The sequence below is a fragment of the Hylaeus anthracinus genome, unplaced genomic scaffold (genome assembly GCF_026225885.1).
Source record: "Hylaeus anthracinus isolate JK02 unplaced genomic scaffold, UHH_iyHylAnth1.0_haploid 11981, whole genome shotgun sequence".
In the NCBI taxonomy this organism is placed as follows: Eukaryota; Metazoa; Arthropoda; class Insecta; order Hymenoptera; family Colletidae; genus Hylaeus; species Hylaeus anthracinus.
The window spans coordinates 183,901-203,700 of record NW_026534329.1 but is presented as its reverse complement, the minus strand read 5'-3'; the positions used below and the strand labels follow the sequence as shown (position 1 = coordinate 203,700).

At 44.6% G+C, this 19,800-nt stretch overlaps 1 protein-coding gene across 6 annotated transcripts in view; it reads right to left on the bottom strand.

Annotated features, from left to right (window-relative positions):
• Positions 1-19,800, bottom strand: part of LOC128885726 (AT-rich interactive domain-containing protein 2) — a 36,018-nt gene that overhangs the window by 6,640 nt on the left and 9,578 nt on the right. For 4 of the 6 annotated variants that reach the window (XM_054139942.1, XM_054139946.1, XM_054139941.1 and 1 more), the window contains exons 3-9: positions 12,026-12,123; positions 9,302-9,453; positions 3,015-3,481; positions 2,321-2,835; positions 1,762-2,147; positions 1,462-1,681; positions 929-1,319 (exon numbers count right to left, since the gene is read on the bottom strand). In XM_054139942.1, the coding sequence (XP_053995917.1) occupies positions 929-1,319; positions 1,462-1,681; positions 1,762-2,147; positions 2,321-2,835; positions 3,015-3,481; positions 9,302-9,453; positions 12,026-12,123 (2,229 nt within the window). Of the gene's footprint in view, positions 1-928; positions 1,320-1,461; positions 1,682-1,761; positions 2,148-2,320; positions 2,836-3,014; positions 3,482-9,301; positions 9,454-12,025; positions 12,124-13,152; positions 13,193-19,800 lie in introns of those variants that run through there. The other 2 variants (XM_054139945.1, XM_054139944.1) reach the window with 2 other exon arrangements.

Sequence of the window (19,800 nt, the reverse complement as noted above, 5' to 3'; positions counted from 1 at the left end):
ACAACAGTTACCGCAACGTGAATATAGTATATCGTTACGGTGGATTATATGACAACATAAGTATTACGATGTAAAAGCATCAGTTTGTTTCATTGAAATAGAAATTACAAAGCTAAACGGTATGCTTAGTACTTGTATCACTCTACTTGTTGAGTATATTACTATTATGTTAATTATGTTTATTCGAATAATTTTTAATATCGATTCTAAACTTGTTTAAAATGCAGAAAATGAAGAAATTTGTACAATATCATCAGCTCGTGAAAACGATGAAATTTAAGACATTACGTGTTGTCGACATAATAGTTAAACACTCGTAACATTGTATTCGTTACTAACGATAAGCATAATATGAACCAAATAAGACTAGTCGAATTAGCCACTTAAAAGAATAGAATTAACGATTATTATAAGAATGTAAAATAGAAAAAATACTCTATTATACTCGGATGGACATTGCGATTAGAAAAAGTCCGAATGAAAAAGTATGTACTTGCGACGGAAAATCTACTTTCGATCATGCAATAATAAAATTTCTTAGTTAATATCCTACTTGAACGAATAGTATATGTATATTGCTTGTCGTCCACAGAAAATAAATAATAATATGCATAGTAGTATTTGTAATTACTACCGATAAAAATATAATGGATGGAACTGTAAGCTTCGGTACGTGTAAAAATGAGAGAAATTTCAAATAAAAAGTTGTATCGATAACCTAGACTGAACAGAACAGTATGTACGTATCGTTTGTATTCATCGGCATGCATGTGTAGCGATGGGGATACAGAGGATCCGAGGCATGCAAAATGTAATTTTGTTAAGGAAAGCCCATTATTATAGTAGCGTGGTGAAACCATAACCAAAATAAGATTCAAGGTCATGAGTGGTAGAGAGAGAATGGTAGAAAGCTAGGACTTGGACCCACCTGACTTTTAGAATCAACCTTGGTGACTGGATTTTGGGATTGATTCGAAATGTTTGAAGTAGTGGAGGGTGGTTTCGGTGGGGCAGATAATTGGGCTTTCAGGATGGGTGATGCTGGGGCAAGGGTTCTTTGAGGCCCAGATGCAGGATTGTCTAGGGCCGTGCTATCAGGAGCAGGACTTATACTCTTGATTGTACGCTGTTGTACGGGAAGCACCTTTACTGGAGTTGCGTTGATTGCTGGAATTGGAGCTGTGTTAGTCCCAACCGCAGTTTGGCTCGGATAAGTTACTTGGGGAGGTGTGGCCCGTACTCTGATTCCTTCGTAATACTGAGTACCAGTTGTTTCACCTTTCAATGGGTTTGGTCCAACGGTTCCACCAAATACAGATCTGCAACAAATGAATGTATATATCGTTGAGTCGAGTCGAGTCGAGTCGAGTCGAGTCGAGTCGAATCGAATCGAATCGAATCGAATCGAATCGGTATTGAGGCTAATGTAATTTGTACAACTGCAAGAAATCGGATAGCTACCTAACACATCTTGGAAAATGGAGAGGAGCGATAACCCCTCTTCTGCCAATTTTTGTGCAACAACCGAGGTACTTTTTGTACAATTCTTCTTGTTCTATGCGTACACCTGGTACCGGTTCAAAGGTAGCTCTCAACCAACCTAGAGCAAATTGCTCGTTTTCCTGTATGATTTGTTGGTGTGCATGTTGCTGTTGAAGGGAATTGTTTGTCTCCACTGCTTCTGTTTGCAGATTAAAAGAAAAAACAATGTCGTATGTGTGTTGGAATCGTACGAGGCATTTTGTTTGTCTTTATACGTACTGTGCGTTGTAGACTTTGTCGAAGTCGCAGCTGGCGTGGTTGGTCGCGACGGTGCTGGGCTAACAGGAGCTGGCGACGCTGTAATCGTTGCTGGAGTAGTTGGTACAGACGCCGACACTGTTACAGCTGGAGCAGCAGCGGTAACCGGAGTGTTTTGAGTAGTGTTTGGCGGTGCCGCTACAGTGGACACTGTTTCGATCACTCTCATCAAAATACAAGCTTTCGGTCCGTAGCTTTGCGCTTCTACGGTTACTAGGGCGACTAACGTGTCGATAGCTCCGCGTACCCGCGCGACGCTAGTACATGGCCTTTCACCCAAAGAAGTCAACGCGTACAAACATTCCAATGTATACACTAAAAGAGCTATGTCGTTCAGAGCTAAAAACCTGCAAACAAACATAAACCATGACAAATTATGCGTATTATACGTATAGATATGTATACTGCGCAGTATATCCGTAAAATTGAAAATAGTTTGATTATCGAAATAAATTTACTGAAAATAAAGATTACGGATTACACGTACGGTTACATGTCAAGTTTCTTACAAAACAATCACCTGCATATAAGTTCATAAACATTGTCCTGTAATCCAAACGTAACGATTTCTTCGTTGCTGTCTTGCTGACTAATTTTATTAAGCACCTCCAAACAGGAAATAACGATAAACCTGTCTTGGGATTCAATTCCCTTGGCCACACACGACAACACGACATCCGTTATCCTTTCGCCAGCCTCTTTTAAGATTATTTCGTTTGCTATGTTCCCAAGTATGTCGAAGCCAAGTTGATGCAAATTACTCCACCTCGCTCTCACGCACAGTAATACGAATCTCAGAAAACACCGATTCCTTCCCAATACAGCGGCATTCTCTGGGGTGAAACTTAAATTTCGTAAAATCGATGCAATTTGCAGCACGCGTTGCCCATAAGGATCCTGCGTTCCTAGCGTTCGTCCAACGCAAAACAAATCTCTGTCCTCTTCCTCAAACTTTATGGAGTTTTGGTTCAGATCTCTCAAATTCTCATCCTGAAGAGATCCGATCGGATCCAATCTTGGACAGTCTGGAAGCACCTAGAACCGCAACACAAGCTTTTTGCTACCTCATCGGCACCTCTCGCAATTCGAAAGAAAAGAAAAACTGGCTGTTTGAAAAATGTACGGAAAACCGAATAATGATCGAGTCGAGTTTCCTTTGGAAACGGAATCTGTTAGTTATCGAGAACACGGTTGATGATTATATTCAGCCTTACCCCGTCGATGTCCATCGACGTAGAGGCCTCATCGTTCTCTGTTGGCGCGGCACTTTTGTTCTGCTTCTCCTTCTCCAAGATTTTCCGCCTGGAAAAGGTCTGCGGACTGGCGTTTGGCTTCTTCATGAACGTCCTCTCGTTCGTAAGATCTATCACGTCCTGAGAGTCGAGGACGTCCGACCAGAAGGAGTTGATCGAGTAATTCCTTACGCGGGAGTAGACCTCGATGAAGAGCTGCCGCGTGCCCGGCGAGTCGAACACACCAGCATGGGCCAGAAGAATGTTTACGAGACGGGGATACTTGTCGAGACGCAAGATGTGTTTGCCCTCGTTCGACAGCAACGTGCAAACGTTGATGGCAAAGTCCTGCTCGTTGGGCAGCGGCGAGAGCAGAGAGAGTGCAAGCTTATCGTAGTTGCACGGCTTGTAGAGGTCCGACGAAAGCCCATTGTATTCACGAAGAGATTCTGAAAACATTGTATCAACTCGATATGTCAAGTGTACTCAAAGTATGGTGTACGTTAAAAAGAACTGACTCGAGTATCGTCAGATGTACGCAATATACGATACTTTGCTTTACCTCTTAAGGGACCAATTTTAAACGGATTTCTTTTTTTCCTTTAATCGAATGGATCGAAGAATCAAAGAAATCTTTATCCGTGTACTTGTTTTACTCTATTATTTGATGTACGAGTAAAAGCAAATCTACACAAATGCCTCAATATCCCTCGAGAAATTACAATCGATTCGATTCTTCGACTATTGAAAAAGTATTTTTGCTCGATATGTAAAAAACACGAGTTGGTCAATGATACAAAGACACAGAGATTCTTTCGTACACGCAAGGAGATTGGAAGATGCAACTGGTGTGATCGACAAATCACGGCCGTAAGTAGGTTATGCCTCGGTCAGGGTCAGACTTGTACCCAGTAACGAAAATACAATAAACTCCCGTATACCGCGAACAATTTCTACATCATTCAAACTTTTGTCTAGATTACAAAATTATCGATTCGTAACAATCGATATCGATATCGAGTCTGTGTTGTATCGGCCGAATCTTCGATTGGAGGTTATATCGCAAAATAGTCATTCGTTTATCAGCTATACGTTACTCGACATTTCTATCTAGATGAGAATTTTGTTCGTCTCTGCCAGCAGAGAGCAATATTATCAAGAATAACGGTAATCTTTTCAGCCATAAAGCCGCGATCAATAAACGCGACCCGAGAGGAAATGTTACCTTTTGACGGAAACCACGGAATCCGAAGGTCTGGCGATGGAACTCGGTGAGAAAAGGTAAAAGTTTAATTCCCTAATAAAATTGAGTCTCGTCTACGCAAGATCCAGTTCGGCTCAAAGACAACATCGTTTCTCCGTGATGAAGCAAAAGAGAACTTTTAAGCGGGATAACGTGTACTCTGTATACTCGATATCGTATATCGTGTACAAAATTTCCGTAGTATTCAATATTAAACATTCGTCCATCGGGATGTTAAAAAGGTATATTTGTGGAAAGGTATCTTTGTTAATTAATTCGGTTCAACGAGCATCGCCACAACATACTTACGTTACGTAGGTGGATTATGCTCGTTGAAAAATAAAATCCAAGTTGGCGTTCGATTCGTACGTTCGCGTATCGATACACGACCTGTTGGATCGCATTTAATAACCGCAATTGCTGCTTCTCGTGTAACCCCTATCAGCCGTCATTACTGTACTTTTGTCCGTTGTGTCACTTTGCTCGGTGTTTGATTTTAAACGGAATGCGAAATAACAACGTCGAGTCAAATTACGATTTCTCCGATATAAAAATTCGTGATGCACGAGTTCCGAGTCTTTAACGTAAATATACCTAACCTCTGTTTCGTTGAATTTTAACACATCTAACCTTTTCAGCGTCTATTGCTTTTCAAGATTTAAAAATAGAATTATTACACGTATTACAGGTTTTAGAAAAGAAATGGATTATATTTTTTTGAAAAGGATGGGAGGTGGGTGGTGTGGGTGTTTCTCTAGTAGCGACAAAAGGTTCATCGTCCTCTTGGTATTTACAGATTTACCGATCGAAAAAGAAACTTGAGAATTAATTGTCTCGATGTACGTTTTTCTCCCTATCGTTGAATGTTAACGAACACAACATGGAACACTCGATACGCAACTGGAATTATTTCCCATTCTTCGGCGCGATAACAACGACGCGACGCGACGCGACGCACCGCAACGTTGCTTTTCTTTTCCTGCGGCCTGTCGATGCACTCGCGTGTAAATGAACGGCCTTACCAATGAAACCGATAAGCGATAACGAGAATAATTTAAACGTTATTGGTTATAAATAGTAAGGAGAAATTGAATTAAAAGTTTCGAGTGCGCTACCGAAATCGATAAAATATTAATCGCTCTGCTAAACAGGTTTACGTGGTCAAAGTTTACATCTACCTGGGTTTAAAGTAACATAACCTACCATAGGCGTTCGCTCCATGATTTAGGACTTAGGAGAATGGCAAAGTCACGAAAAAAATTAATTAAACGATTATTTGATCGATAGAGTAATAACGAAAGACCGATCGATCGGGCAGCAGTAGTAAATCCGTTGGAAATGCCAAGAAGCAACGAATTCGACGAGGTTAAAGACATTTGGTTCGCGCATGATGCGTAAGGTGGACAGAAGGCGCTGTGTCTGTGCACGCGACGAAGCTAATTGACTCCTAACCCCTTTAAGTTTGTGAAACAATTTCAAAGAAATAGACCTATTCCTAAACGTTACATTTAACGAAGCTCAAACGTAATTTTCAGGGTGCAAATAATATTATATTTTGTTATATTCCAAGAAAATAATCCAGAACCGGGGAGGTCGACGCGTCGGCTGTTGGAATATTTATAGATTAAACGAGACTCTCCATTCTCAACGCGTGGTTCTTTGCACAAGCGCCGGTTGCCCAATAACGTATCTTTTTTTTTTATTTATTTATTTTTTGTATTTTTTAAATAAATAAATGTTCCCTAGCGTATACCGACCTTAATTTTTATTCGAAAAGCCCGTTAACCATTATTTACTCGTAGATAGGGACGGTGATAAATCGTCGGTTACGAGTTGAACTCGGTAGAACGGCAGTCCGACGCGAAGGATGACGAACGCTGTAACGAGTTATATGCCGCGGTAGCGTGTGCAGCGAGAGAGAGCATCCGTGCATCGATGATCGATGACACGCGGTCTAAGCGTCACAAGAGGTGGTCGGGGGGGTCCCCTCACTCCTCCTGGATGACGGGAGAATTCGGCCGACGCGACGCAGCGAGTGAGAAAGGAGGGCTGGTGATTGGGTAAAAATGCGGGAGCGGAAGGGGGGCGCGCGTGTAGCTGAAAACGTTGGTGTTTGGAAAGAGGGGTCGGAATCGGGAGTTAGCGAGCATCGCGCATGTGCCGACAACTCCGTACCGTATTACGGCTGGGAAGAGGATCGAGGACTCGCGGAACACCTAACCCCGCAAACGCTTATTGATTGTGACGTTCGCATCGTGTTTCCTTCTCTGTCTCTGCCACCTCCTCCTTTCCTCTCTTTCCCACAGTTCATCTTTTGTTCTTCACCGTCTTTGATTCCATGTTTATTTACTTTACCACTTTCTTTCGCGCTCGTGTTCTTTATTCGGTTCTCTATCGCGATGCGTAATAGATTCGACTGCGACGAATAGACCTGACATGACAACGGGATCATGTGACTCGCGCGCTTTTCGTCGATGATATTCAATTACGGTTCGCGTGATCGAACACGCGATAAAAGTTACTTTTCGTACGTTTTGGTTGGGATCGCCGAACGAGAAACTCTTTATCTACCCGAACGTATGTTTATAACGACGATAACATTTCTTTAGAGCTTTCCTAATATTTGTACTCGTTAATCGCATAAAGAATTTTCTTCGTCTTTATTTGGAATCAGCATAAATTGCAGTCACCGCGAATTAACTCACGAACGAAACGACGCGTGTGCGAAACTATAGGCAACGTGAAACTACAAATTCAATGATTACGCGTTGCGAATACTTAACGAACGGTTTAGCACGAGCGTCACGCGAACTTGGACGCCTCGATAAAACGTTACGTATGAACAAGCACATCCAACGTTAAAACAAGGTAGAATTTTGTGCATGGATACAAGCTCCTTGAGCGCGGCATCGATTTTGCGGCGCACGCCGCCCATTATTTCATCGGGCGCAAATGACACCGCTGCCGATAGGCGATTTCAAAATTTCGTTACAACCAATTTTCGGTGAAAATCGTTATACGGTGACGATACAAAAATACGAAACACGCGATATTTGTGTAACTTTAGCAATTTACGTTAGCTTTTCGAGAAACATACTTGTTTGTATTCTAATCTACAATAACAAGTATACATATTATTGAATTAGCTGTTTAATGAATAACAGTGTTTGGAAAAGTGTGCTTGTACGTAGATTCGACAATCCCTGCGGTTGTTAAACACGAAAACATAATCGCCGACTTGCACCGTAACATAAGGGGTCCACTGGTCTCGACGCAAGGTTCTTTAGAGGTTAAGTACGTCTCTACTTGTCTCGATCTAAGCTTTGTATCGCACTGTTATCATTACAAGTAAATGGAATATGTAATAGCAACCTGTTTGAATACATTGGATATTAGGTAGGAAAAGTTGGCTATGCCTGGTCTATACAGGAAGAGTGGCGTTCACTTTGAAATTACCTTACGTAGCGAAAAGTGAAGCTGTACGCAAAGCGTTCGACAGACCAAACCGTTTTTCTGGTCTGGCCGTATCGCTCCATAGGCATGGGGCAAAGAAGCGTGGAAGAACGACAAGAGTGGGGACGCAACGAAGCTGCGTTAGCCAATGGCGCGCATGCGCGCAAAATATAGACCCGGCGCGGCGTTCCGACAGTCGTAGCTCGGCTACGAAGGTGATGCGCGGTGGTTCTATGTGTGTCACGATTATTGCCCATTAAATGATCTCGCGCACATTGCGCGCGCTCTACTCTCGCTCGTGACACACGGTCGCGCGGCCGTGTGTACCACGCAAATATATGCGATAGCTATAGATGCATATCGGTAACCTCTGTACACCAACGCACGTATAAACATGTATCGGTATCGCCTTGCACGTATACGCGCGTTTATTCCCAGCCAGTCTGACTCTCTATCTCTATATCCTTCTCTCGCCCCGACAACAGCCCCGACAGAGCCACGTCAATAACCCGTTGCCGCCTCGACGTGCTGCAGCAGCATACAGCGCATTTATAGCGGCGAGTCCCGCGCACATGTGCTCCGCGGTGGCCAATACGTTTACCGATATGCTTTTTTGGGGGAACAAGTTTCGGGGGCTTTCACCTGTTTTCACCAATGACCAGGGTTGCTATTCGATCCCGATGTTTCTTACAATTGGAAACGATGTCACGATGCCTAAGTGAAAGAAAGGGGGGAAAAGTTTCGAGTATAGAACCTCCACGAATCGGAAAACGAACAGAGGGTTAATTTTGATATCGCGTCTGCTGGCTTTGGTCTTTGGTAGCCGATACCAAATTCGGAATTCTACATTCTGTTTCGTTTTTCTTGTTTGTCGTCCGAGGCTGTGGACCTGCATGCGAAATGCACTGCGCGGCGAGCATAAGTGGGCAAAAACGGTTGATCGTGGAACGATCGTAAATTGAACGGGCTGAGTTGAACCAACGCCGTGGGCATGGGTATGCGTGAAAAAAATGTAATCGGAGACACGGTGGGTCACCGAGGTTTCGCTATCCGTGTACCGTGCAAAGAAAGTGATCGCAGAGAAACTGGAGGCTGGAAGGGAATGTGGGAATACGGTGAAAGTGGAGTAGGATCTAAGCGTGTTCGGTCTAGACTTGCACAGGGAGGTCGAGGTAGAGGTGGAAGATATTGGTCGCTCAAGGTCACTTCCCTCCCTCTACAGGAAAACGCGAGCTTCGTGTTATTGGCTTTTCACGATTTTTTCCCAAGTGTACGTGCGCGATGTAAATGTTATAAATAATGATTTATAAATGAATTCCAATTGCCTCTGCAATCAATCATTTATCATTCTAGATAAATATATTTACTCGTCGCTTTATTACGTTACATTTATTAACCTTCCACGTATCTAGAGCTGATTTCTATCCCAATGTATCTGTACGCGTGACGATCGTTCTTCAAAGAAAGACAACTTATACTCATACACGGAAGCTTCCAACAGCCTCGAACGTTAGAATGCACGGACCTGGAGAATTAAATGCAAAGGGAACAGAAAAATACAAGGTTCGATTACCTGCGACATTATGTTGATGATGATTATAAGTAAGAGGAACGGAGTGTAATGCCCTGGCAGACCATTTTCTGTGTCTGGAGTCCTCGTCATCGTCGTCGGCTTGCTGACCGTCCTCTCCTAGGAAATGCACCTTCTCGTACCTGTCCAGATACCTGCAACAAGGTATCATTTTATCGTATCTCGTTACGAGAACAATGTATCAAAGATACGCTAGGTTTACGGAGATCTTTCATCAGATTTCTATTACCGAAAATACAAAGATACACGCGATTACTGGAGGAAAGTTTCTACGATTTATTCGGTGTTGTATACCTTGGACCGAAACGAGGACGTTATCCGGTTCTTCAAAGAGAGCGTTGATCGCGGCGCTTGTCGTCTAGCCCACATAGCGACCGGTTCCCGGCCGATTGACGTCGGCCGTCGTCTTATCGCGCGGCGAGTTCCGATACCTACGATCCAGACGGGGCACGCGTAGTCCCGCTACGGTATCAACCGGGCGACCGTCTATGAGGCCGCGGAGTTACTAAACTCTGGGTCGACCGCGAGAGACCGACAGATCGACCGACCGACAGACTGAACGTCGAGAGTCGAGAGTACAACGAACTCGGTGGCCAACGCGCGAATGGGGTAGCTTGTGAACAGAAACAGAGACAGAGACAGAGAAAAGACTCGAGAAGGAGAGTGACGATGATGATAATAATAATAAGAGAGACAGCGAAGGGGAGAGAGAGAGAGAGAGAGAGAGATACACAGAGTCGTGGGTGGGCGAAAGAAAGCGGTGGGGGTAGGTGTTGCGGATCCATTCATGCACCAACGTAGAGTACGGAAGGTGCAGGCGTTGGAGCACCCGGTCAGAGCCTGATTGGTCGTTGCTGGGTGCAGACTGAGCACAGACACTTTGACTGCTACTGTGGCGGTGACCGGTGCACGCTCCGTGTATGTAGATCGCTACCGTACGAAGCTCTCTTCGTCTATTCTACTAGGCGCCGGTGGTGCGATTGTAGGTCCGGCCAACGGTCACGTGTCTTGGCTGCGACGCCTCACTATCAATGAACGAAAGTCGGCTTTTCGATCTCCGCGGCCGTCTCGGGAAATCCTCGAGATTCGTGTATAGAGTCGAAAGTAATTGAATAATTTTCGATCATTGATACACCTTGTAACCACCACCAACTACCGACATTCTTTACCAGCGATACTTACATGGGTGAATTGTATTTGGTATCAGGCTAACGGACGTTTCTCGCGTCGGATACGTGTGCGTCGAGAATTGTTTCGGTTAACAATAAGAAATAAAGGAGAGCTATGACGACGCGCGATCAAATCGACGTTACCCAAAGATTCCTGTGTCGCGAGAATCATAGAATAGAATCTAAATCGATATCGATCTCGATCGAATACCTTGACGTTGCATTCACCTTCCGTTAGTTAACCTTAGCTGTACTGTACACACGAGTTCTCAAAATGACGCGCATAGCGTAAAAAACAGTGTAAAACTGTCGATCCGCGAAAGGGTTAAAAATCGCCAAGTAACGATACCAGGGCCACGGCGTACGCTGATAGAATGACTTTACTACGTCGAAGCACGAAGCAGAATAGATGAAGAAAATGACCAGACGAGTGCGTTACTTTTGTCCACTAGCGAGGGGTGGCGGAAGCGTCGGCGTCGTGGATACGACACAAAACGACGCCAAGAGATACGAAGGACGCGGCAAAGAAGAATTGACCGCGTCCTTGTTTGCAAGCGGCGCACGGTAACAAGGTTGCACACACAGAGCTTAACCGGGGAGAGGGAGAGAACAGCGACTCAGGAAGCACGTGGGATCGTCAGCGGGGCCAGAGTATGAATGAACCAACTAACCAACCAACCAACGAACGAACGAACGAACGTACGTACGTACGTACTATACGATACGGAAAATGGTGGTGGGGCGTAGGTACCAGAGTGCCGATACGCCGGTGGTGGCCGTGCGGCAGCAAAACGTCGCTGCCTCTCCTACTCTTGCAGACGCTCGCGGACCGTCAGACATAATGGAACATCGCGCTATGACAATGAGAGAGACCAAGAGAGGGAGCGGGGGTGTCTAGCCGGGAAAGTTGCCACGAATCCCCGTTTCCATCTTGCGTGGCGCCTCGCGCCTATTTCGTCGGTATCCCGATCCGGGGCTGACGCTTTTTCCTCGATCGAGAACTGACCCTAACGGATGGTATGCGTATCTCTTGGCGGCACGCGATTTCAAAGAAATTTCAAAGAAAAGTGAACAGTGCCGAAGAAACGTGCGTTGAACCGACAACTTGGCAATACGCGTCGATTCGTATCAATGCCAGGTGAAAATGTCAGTGTTGGAAGGATTTGCAAGCCGTAATACCATCTTCCACGGTAACAAGATGAACGAAATTCAATTATTCGCTGCGCAACTATAGTCTTTCTCCTATTACCCGTATTACGTATTACATGTTACATATAAGGTACGTATTATAAGAAAATATTATCAAATTTTTCTCCGAACAAGAACCACGATAGAGAAAGCATAATAAGTTCTCGATAGATCGAGGGAACAGATATCCAGAAAATGTAACGCGATGTCTTTGACCGTTAAAGTAGATTTTACGCTAAGGGGCTGCGTCGCACCTGCGATTCACCTGCTTCTCGAATGATGTACGACGCGACGCTGACAGTTTCTAAAATAAGCTGATCGATGGTAGAAGTGCGTCTTAGATACTTACCTAAGGTAAATTTGTTTAAGGCCAACCCCGCTGTTGACACAGCCGTTAGGTAGATGGAATTGTTCGCATAGCGATATCCACTCGTTTCTGGAATTAACCTGAAACATGAAACAATAACGATTGACTATAAATCAAAGACCGTAGCCAAAGAAGGGATAACTTGTCTCGTCGGAAATGTTTTTTTCTTTTTTTTTTTTACAAGTATCCAGGCGAGACTCGATCGTAATTTAGAGAGATGTGCATCGACGCGGATTATGACATGTTTGCGATCTCGTAGCGCCGAGTGATCCAACGTCAAACCGCGATGCGACGCGCTTACGAGTACCGAGAAGCGATCGCGATCAACGTGGAAATATTCGAAGCGCGGCGACAGCGGCTCTTTTACGACTCGGCGTCCAGCCAAAGGGAGTTTACGGTTTCAACCTGCAAAACAGACATGAAAGCTCACGCGCCGCCAGGCAGATCTCGTTTGCAGCGAGAGTGCGTGTGCCACAGATCTGGCCGTACTTACTATTAACGTTACTCGAAATACCATTTTAAGGGGACGGGGGGAAATAGCATTAGAAGGCGAAATATCAAGTGTTTTACACGATAATTTACTTAATTTTTCCGTAACCTTGAGAATATTTCAATTGTTTTCAAATTTGCTTAAGTTTGGTGTGCTGTACCGTGTATACCGAGTGCAATCCATCGCGTTTCAAGGGGAATTCTTGGTAGCGGGATACGAGATAAAACGGCCCGACGGGATATAAATTTCATCGCTGGTGCTGCTGCTGCTGCCGCCGCGTTAAAAAAATAACCGACGCGACGACTCGTGTTACGAGCCTCAAACACACGTGTCGTCTCCAGGAAAGAGGGACACAGAGAGAGAAAAAGATTTGGTTTTATATAATCTGTGGTCAGAGATCGGAGTTGTGTAAATTATATTTCAAACGAGGAATAAATCGTCAAGATTTTAACAGACAAAGAGTCGTTCGTTGCTCGGGTATAAATTAGAAGCGTTACTCGAATCAGATTTATTTGTATGCGGTGGCGCCACATAACACACGATTCGGTCTCGTCGGCGTCGGCGTCGGCGTCGGCGTCGCCTCGTATTAATTATTCGAATAAAATAAAATTCAATCAACCGGCAAGCACCAGATGACATGCGTCGAGTAATCGCCAAGAGACGTAATGAAATATCGTCTGGACGGCACGGCTAGCTGGTCCCGCTATTGCACGGCGCATTTGTTGCGAACCAAGAGAGGAGCGGGGGAACAGAATCGTGAAATCGACGACGGACGGACATACTGGGTCAGTGCTCTCTGGATCCGCGCCCGTTTCTTTGCTATTCTCGTCGTTGCGACGTTCAACCTTATGAATCGAGAATGTGGCGCCCCACCGTGGACGACCTCGCGACATCATCGGCCTCATGAAAAACCGCTCGACGAACGCTCGTTCACGTCGGCGTCGGAAACCAAGTATCCGACAGTCAATGAACGTGACTGGCACGAACGGAAAGAAATCAACCAAAATCATCGTGTTGTCATCTTCCCTGCCGAATTACGTCTTTCTATCTATTTAATTAAACGTTCATGGTGTACGTCGCTAACATATTAATATCTAGCTAGTGGCTAGTTTAGTAGTACATATATTTACGCTATCCCCGTTTTACTGAAAAAGCAGATATCGTTTCAAACAAGGCTCGTGTCCATTAGGCTCAGATAAGCTGTCGATATTACCACCATCTGCTCCCAATGTTCCGAATATTGTGTTAATAAGGGTAACATTATCTCCTAATGTATATATACAATATAATATAAAACGTACATAGCAGAGACGAGGAAAATTTGGATCCAAGTAAAGATATCGAATAGCGAGAAAAAAAGATAAACTCTTTGTCCTGTATTCGGTGTGATTGTTGGATCGACTAAAGCTACAATTTTATTAACGTAAAATGTTACCCATCTCCGGTACACGGATATATTTTTTATTTTGTAACATTAAGAGTGGTTTAGAAAATTCCCCAGTTACGATTCATCAAGCATTCGCTGCATAATGCTGCGATGCGATTAAACGAGGCGAAACGTTTTAATCGGCCAACTTAAACCGTGTAAGAAATTTAAAACGTTTGGATTAAAGTGGGTGAAGAGAAAAAGAGAGGTCCGAAATCTGTTTCCTCGAAACAGATCGAAACAGGTCGAAATGATCTGGATCACGATTGTGAAAATTACCGCGACATTTGACAACGCGAAAAGCTGAAATTAATAGAGTCGGTATTATGCAACCAGACCTAAATCATTTGTAACGTCGATACGGAACAGGGCTACTATTTCGTGTAGCTTGTAGCAAAGACACGCGTCTGATTTAATCGAATTACGCGAGTGGATCCTTTTTAGGTTTCTCTTTGAATCTCGATAGGAATTCTTTGCTGCAGTTTCCTTCGTTGTGGAGATTCCTTTGATCGAATAAAAACTTGCCGCAGGCTGAAACGAATATTCGTTGAATCCTTAGTTACCGTTGATTGGTAACTCGTTGCTGGAATTTCCTTTCTTATGGCTTGTTTCGATCGAGTGAGCTAAGCCTGACGTCTCGTTGGGTATCGCGTAATTTATCGATGCTTTCCAAATTAACAGACTATCTTCTGTCAGGAATTGGGCGTGTATCGTACTAGACGCGCACCAATAGAACCGATCGATCAAACGTACCGTGTATAACGCTGAAAGATTAATATTCGTTTCATATAGATTGATTTAGCAAAAAGATCGTCGATTGTCCAAGTGTCACGGTGTACAACAACTTTTTGCCAAGTTCCTTGACGTTGCTCGCAAAAAGAGTTAAACGAAAACACCTTGCCCTCCGATTAATTATTCGTAATGCCTCGGTAAACGTTGAATAAAATGCTGAGCAACACTTTCGAGGTATACCAATTCTGATTCTATTTCCAAAGTACGTTAGGGAAATTCGTGTACTCTTTGACTACACTTTGATCAATCATCGGTTTTAACGTATCAACTTTATTCATTTCCAACAAAAGGTTATTCAACTTGAGGTAGTTCTTTATCAAGAAAAAGAAAAGAGTGACCACGTGTTGCGATAAATCCGACATAATCGAATATTTGTGCGTGATAAATCGTTTGTAATCCTATGGCGCGTAGAATGCCCGATAAGAATCGGTTAAACCGTAAAACGAACCGTATTTACGTTTCTTTTATTTCAGTTTGTTATCTCTTGGATCGGACACCACGTGCAATAATCTTACTCGCACTTTAGTGAAATCGTTTTAACCTTTTGCAATTGTGCGGTGGAAATGTCCACGCGTTATCATTTATTTACGCGGGTACGAGTAGAAACGTGTAATCATCGTCACGCGGTTGGCTAATTCGTAACAATTTCAGCTACTTTATCTTGCACCGTGATACTCGATGGCCGTCTATGAGAGATTTTTACCGCGTAATTAGGACATGATGCGCGTCCGAAGAAACGTATACCCGTTTATCGAATTTCTACGGTTTTCGAAGGCTACCGCGCGAACCGTCTTCGTATCCGAGAGAAGAAGGGAACCCCGATCGTTGTCGTTGTCGTTATCGTTGCCGTTATCGTTGCCGTTGCCGTTGCCGTTGCCGTTGCACACCGGTTAACGTAGATACGCGCGATTCACTGGCGCCGATTAGAGGTAGTGGCCGGCACACACGCGCGGGTATCCGTGTCTCGGTCTGTAATCGCGCGACTTTGCTTGACCTTGACAGTATGAATTACACCGCGCACGCGCGCAGGGACGTTCTTCGAGAGAGCGTCGAACGTATCCACGTGTTTGGTTCCGGCGAGGGACTACACGATGAAAGTGTCTTTGCCGCCACGTGGTCTCCGTTGGGGTAGGACATGGTCTCTCTTACTCTCTCTCCCACCCCCTCTCGCACACTTCTCTCTCTCCCCCCACCTCTCGCCCTTTTGCTGCTGCACCAACCCGACAGCCACCCGCCGCCGCCGCCGCCGCCGCCGCCGCCGTCGCACCCGTTACGCGCCTATGCGACTATGCTTTGCTCTTTCTGTTACCGCGTTTCTCCGCGTTCCTCCGCGTTTTGTCCCGGTTGGTTCCTCTATCTTGCCATGCTTTTTTCGATTTACTGCAATCGTGCGTTACTTCGTGCCCGTGCCATCGATAGTTGCGTTCTTTTCTTTAATGGAAATACATATTTTGGTTTTCACAGATCGAATTCTCGTATCATCAAAAGCGATATTCGAGTAGCGGTGCCGAACAGCGATACCAATTTTATCCATACCGTTACGATACTCGTCGACTATCCGAATAGTCCTAAATACGATCGTCCGAGTTGATTTTTTCCTCCGAAAGCAAAGCGCATAAATATACACACGAATTCGCCTCGGCGTTATTTCTCAATCTTTCTCCGTTACTGTCTGGGGGATCGACGAGAACCGGCTCGGAATTACGAGCAACGCAACGCATTTATCTCTGGTCGACTATTAAGTAAAACCAGTATCTAGCATCGTATACCGTGCACGAACCAGTCGTAAACGTTGCAAAGTAGTTAATAGTTACTAGTTACACGCGCGGAAAAGATGATAAATCCTTGCGCATGTCAAACTAATATCGATGATGGTAATATTCGAAAAGGATCGGGAATCCCCTTGCGAAGCGTTACGATCGATTCGATAATTACAAATTCGCATTGTTAAATGGATTGCTGATCCTGGTATTATTACTTTGACGCGTCACTCGCCAAATCATCCATATTGGTGTATAGATGAATGAAAAGTTTTCTGTTAAAGACACGCTTCAAACGTTCGGTATCGTATAGTTTTCATACAGCGTAGCATCGACGACACCTGCCAGTTTCGCCGCTGATTCGTCGATCCACGAGATCGAGACGATACAGAGAATCACCCAGTTATTACGAATTCCAAAGGCGACGATCCAAAATGAACACAGGGAACGAAGCCAAGAACCCTGTTCTAAGAATATCGCCAAGTAAGCAGCGATGGACGATGGCATTTGATCCATTCTCTCTCGCGAATTATCGCGATCCATTTCGATTTCGCAATCGCCGACGTACCTTGACAGATTACAAGTCTATATTCACTTTGCTCTCCGGTAAAATTCCTAACAACAGGCTACCGAAACGAACCCCCGCCCCGATTGGTTCACAACGGTTCATAGCGGCGGCGTCGGCGTCGGCGTCGACGAGATTCGAGTCAACCACGATAACGGCGCAGTGTCTCGTCTTGTTGCGTTGCGCTGCGTCGCGTCGCGTCGCAGCAGCGGCCCTGTAGTGCAGAAATCGACTTGGATCGCGGAGAGAGCCCCACCGTCACGTGAACTCGCTGGCCCACGGCACACGACTGACAGTTCCCGGTCAGCTGATCGTCCACACGTAGGGGTGAGGGGACGGAACAGGAACAGGAACAGGAACAGCACCAGCAGTAGCAGCAGTAGCAGCAGTAGTAGCAGTAGTAGCACGTGGAGGTGGTGGAGGTGGACGAAGAGGAGGAGGAGGAGGAGGAGGAGGAGGAGGAGGAGAAGGGGAGATCGGGTAGAAGAAGGGAAGGAGGGCGGAGGGGTTGGCGACGCGCAGTCTGCCGTCGTCGTCGGGATCAGCTGATCGGTGGAGGTGTGCTAGTAACTGACTGACTGTGAACTCTGAATGAACGAACGCGGATGAAGAAGTCTTCGCGTGCGTACACGTATAGAGAGCTCACTCGCTCAACGGGGGAGGGGGGAGAGAGAGAAAGAGAGAGCGCGCGTATGCGCGCGTGCCTGCCTAACTATGCGCCAGAGACTCGCGAGGGAGCAAACGAGCGTTTAGTATCAACGGAAGTGGCCCAGGACGGAGTCCAGGATGGACTCGGCTCGTGTAGTGTCGTCGCGAACACTCCGAGGATCGGTGTCCTGTTCTAGACGTCGTACACGTGGTTCGACTTTTGCTACTGCTGCTGTAACGCGGTGAGGATCGGGAACTCTGTTCGCAAAGGATCTCTTCGCCAAGTTAGGAAGGGAAAGCTATCGTCGACTGGTATTGGGATCGCATGGATCAACTATCGAATAGAATTGAAATTGGACTTGCATTGAGAATCAGCTGGGATTGCAACCCTTTAATCTGCCGAGTCAACTCACCCTACGAACTTGTACCTTTCTTTCCTGACCTATTCCTTTGCCTCTTTGTCTTTTCTCTCATTAAGAGACATTAAGTAAATGCAATCAACGAATAAACGTGTACCAGTACAACATTTGTACATTTCGTGTCCTAATTTCGGTGTTGAACCAGCAGACTTGGACGGTGATATAGATGTACGCGCTTTTAAATAGTTTTCTATGGAATTTTTATCGGTCCTCTCTTAACGAATAAACATTTAATTTCTATATATCGTTCGCGAACGGCCATTATCCGTAATTTGCATCTCTTTGTTACGAATGCATTCGTGCCGAGGGCAAGTCAATCTTTGCGAGACAAGTCGGGGATAGAACCCAGTGACGGGTTGTCGGTTACGTGGGACTAGCCGGTGAATGCGTGGAATAATAGAAAGAAACGTTGTTTACACAAGTTGCATGGCTCTGAAATGGATACGGTACGAAAACCATACTTGTTTCGTAGGTGTATTAAACTTTTTTTCAAAATTTGTAAAATAATTAATTCGGGGTAGCAAGGGTTAATCGGTTAGCGCTGTGCCCTCTCACCGCCAGCAATCGCTCGATTAACGCCTTTTAACGAATGCATAGCATTCAGTTTCACAGAGGCGCGCGACGTGGCGCGGTCGAATGTCCAACGAGTGTACGCGTAATAAGCGTGCATACAATCGTGTCGACAATTGAACGCGCAATACGCGGCTGAGAGGGCATGTAACGTACAAGAGAAGAACAGACGAGCGGGTAATTTACCGAACACAGAGACGAACGGAAAACGTTTAATTTCTGTTCCTCCACTGGAAACCGATAATAATAATAATAATAATAATAATATTTTTCTAATAAATTTATCTTGCATTTCAAATGTGCGCGTTCAAACACCGATTACACATGTACCATTTTCAGTCTTCTCGTAGGAGAATCTTTCGAGTGTACATAAAAATGTTTACGCGAACAAACGATGACATTTACCTACCAACATACGTAAACGCTGCTAATCTCATGTTTTAGTGTTTTCTTTCGATAAAGTCTGCGAGGTTCGAGCCTCGCTACCGAAAAGATCAAACGAACCTCGACGTTATAGGAAGCCATCGTCGTAAACTTATACCGATTCAAATCTAAGATAAAAACATTTTTTACTCTCCAGCTACCCCTTTTTTTTTTATTTTTTAAATAACACATTCATATAATCGGTAAAAAATAAATTCACTTTTTGCTTAATAATTATCTCAACGAGAAATCTAACGTAGAGGATATTTCAGAAATTTAGATACAAGCCAGAGATAGATGAAATTTTAACTCGGAATCAAATGTCTCGAATAATGGACAAAGTTTGTATTCGTTACGAATGCACGCTGAGAATTTTCCGTAAAAAATATTTATGCAACCTATAATGAAATTTATCTACCGATTCGTTGGAAACGTACACGCTGGTGTTGCGAGCGTTTCGGTATTTTTTTTTTTCTGGTAAAGTCTGCGACGTTCGAGCCACAACGTACAGACGTTTGCGAACCCATGCGGGTGCCACGTTGTGCACGCACTCGTCGCAAGCCAAACAATGGCCACTCTTTCCCGTCTCTACGCTAACTCGTTGCATAAGATAAAACTAATCTACAAGAGTCACGGTATGACGAGTCCTCCCAATGCGATATCG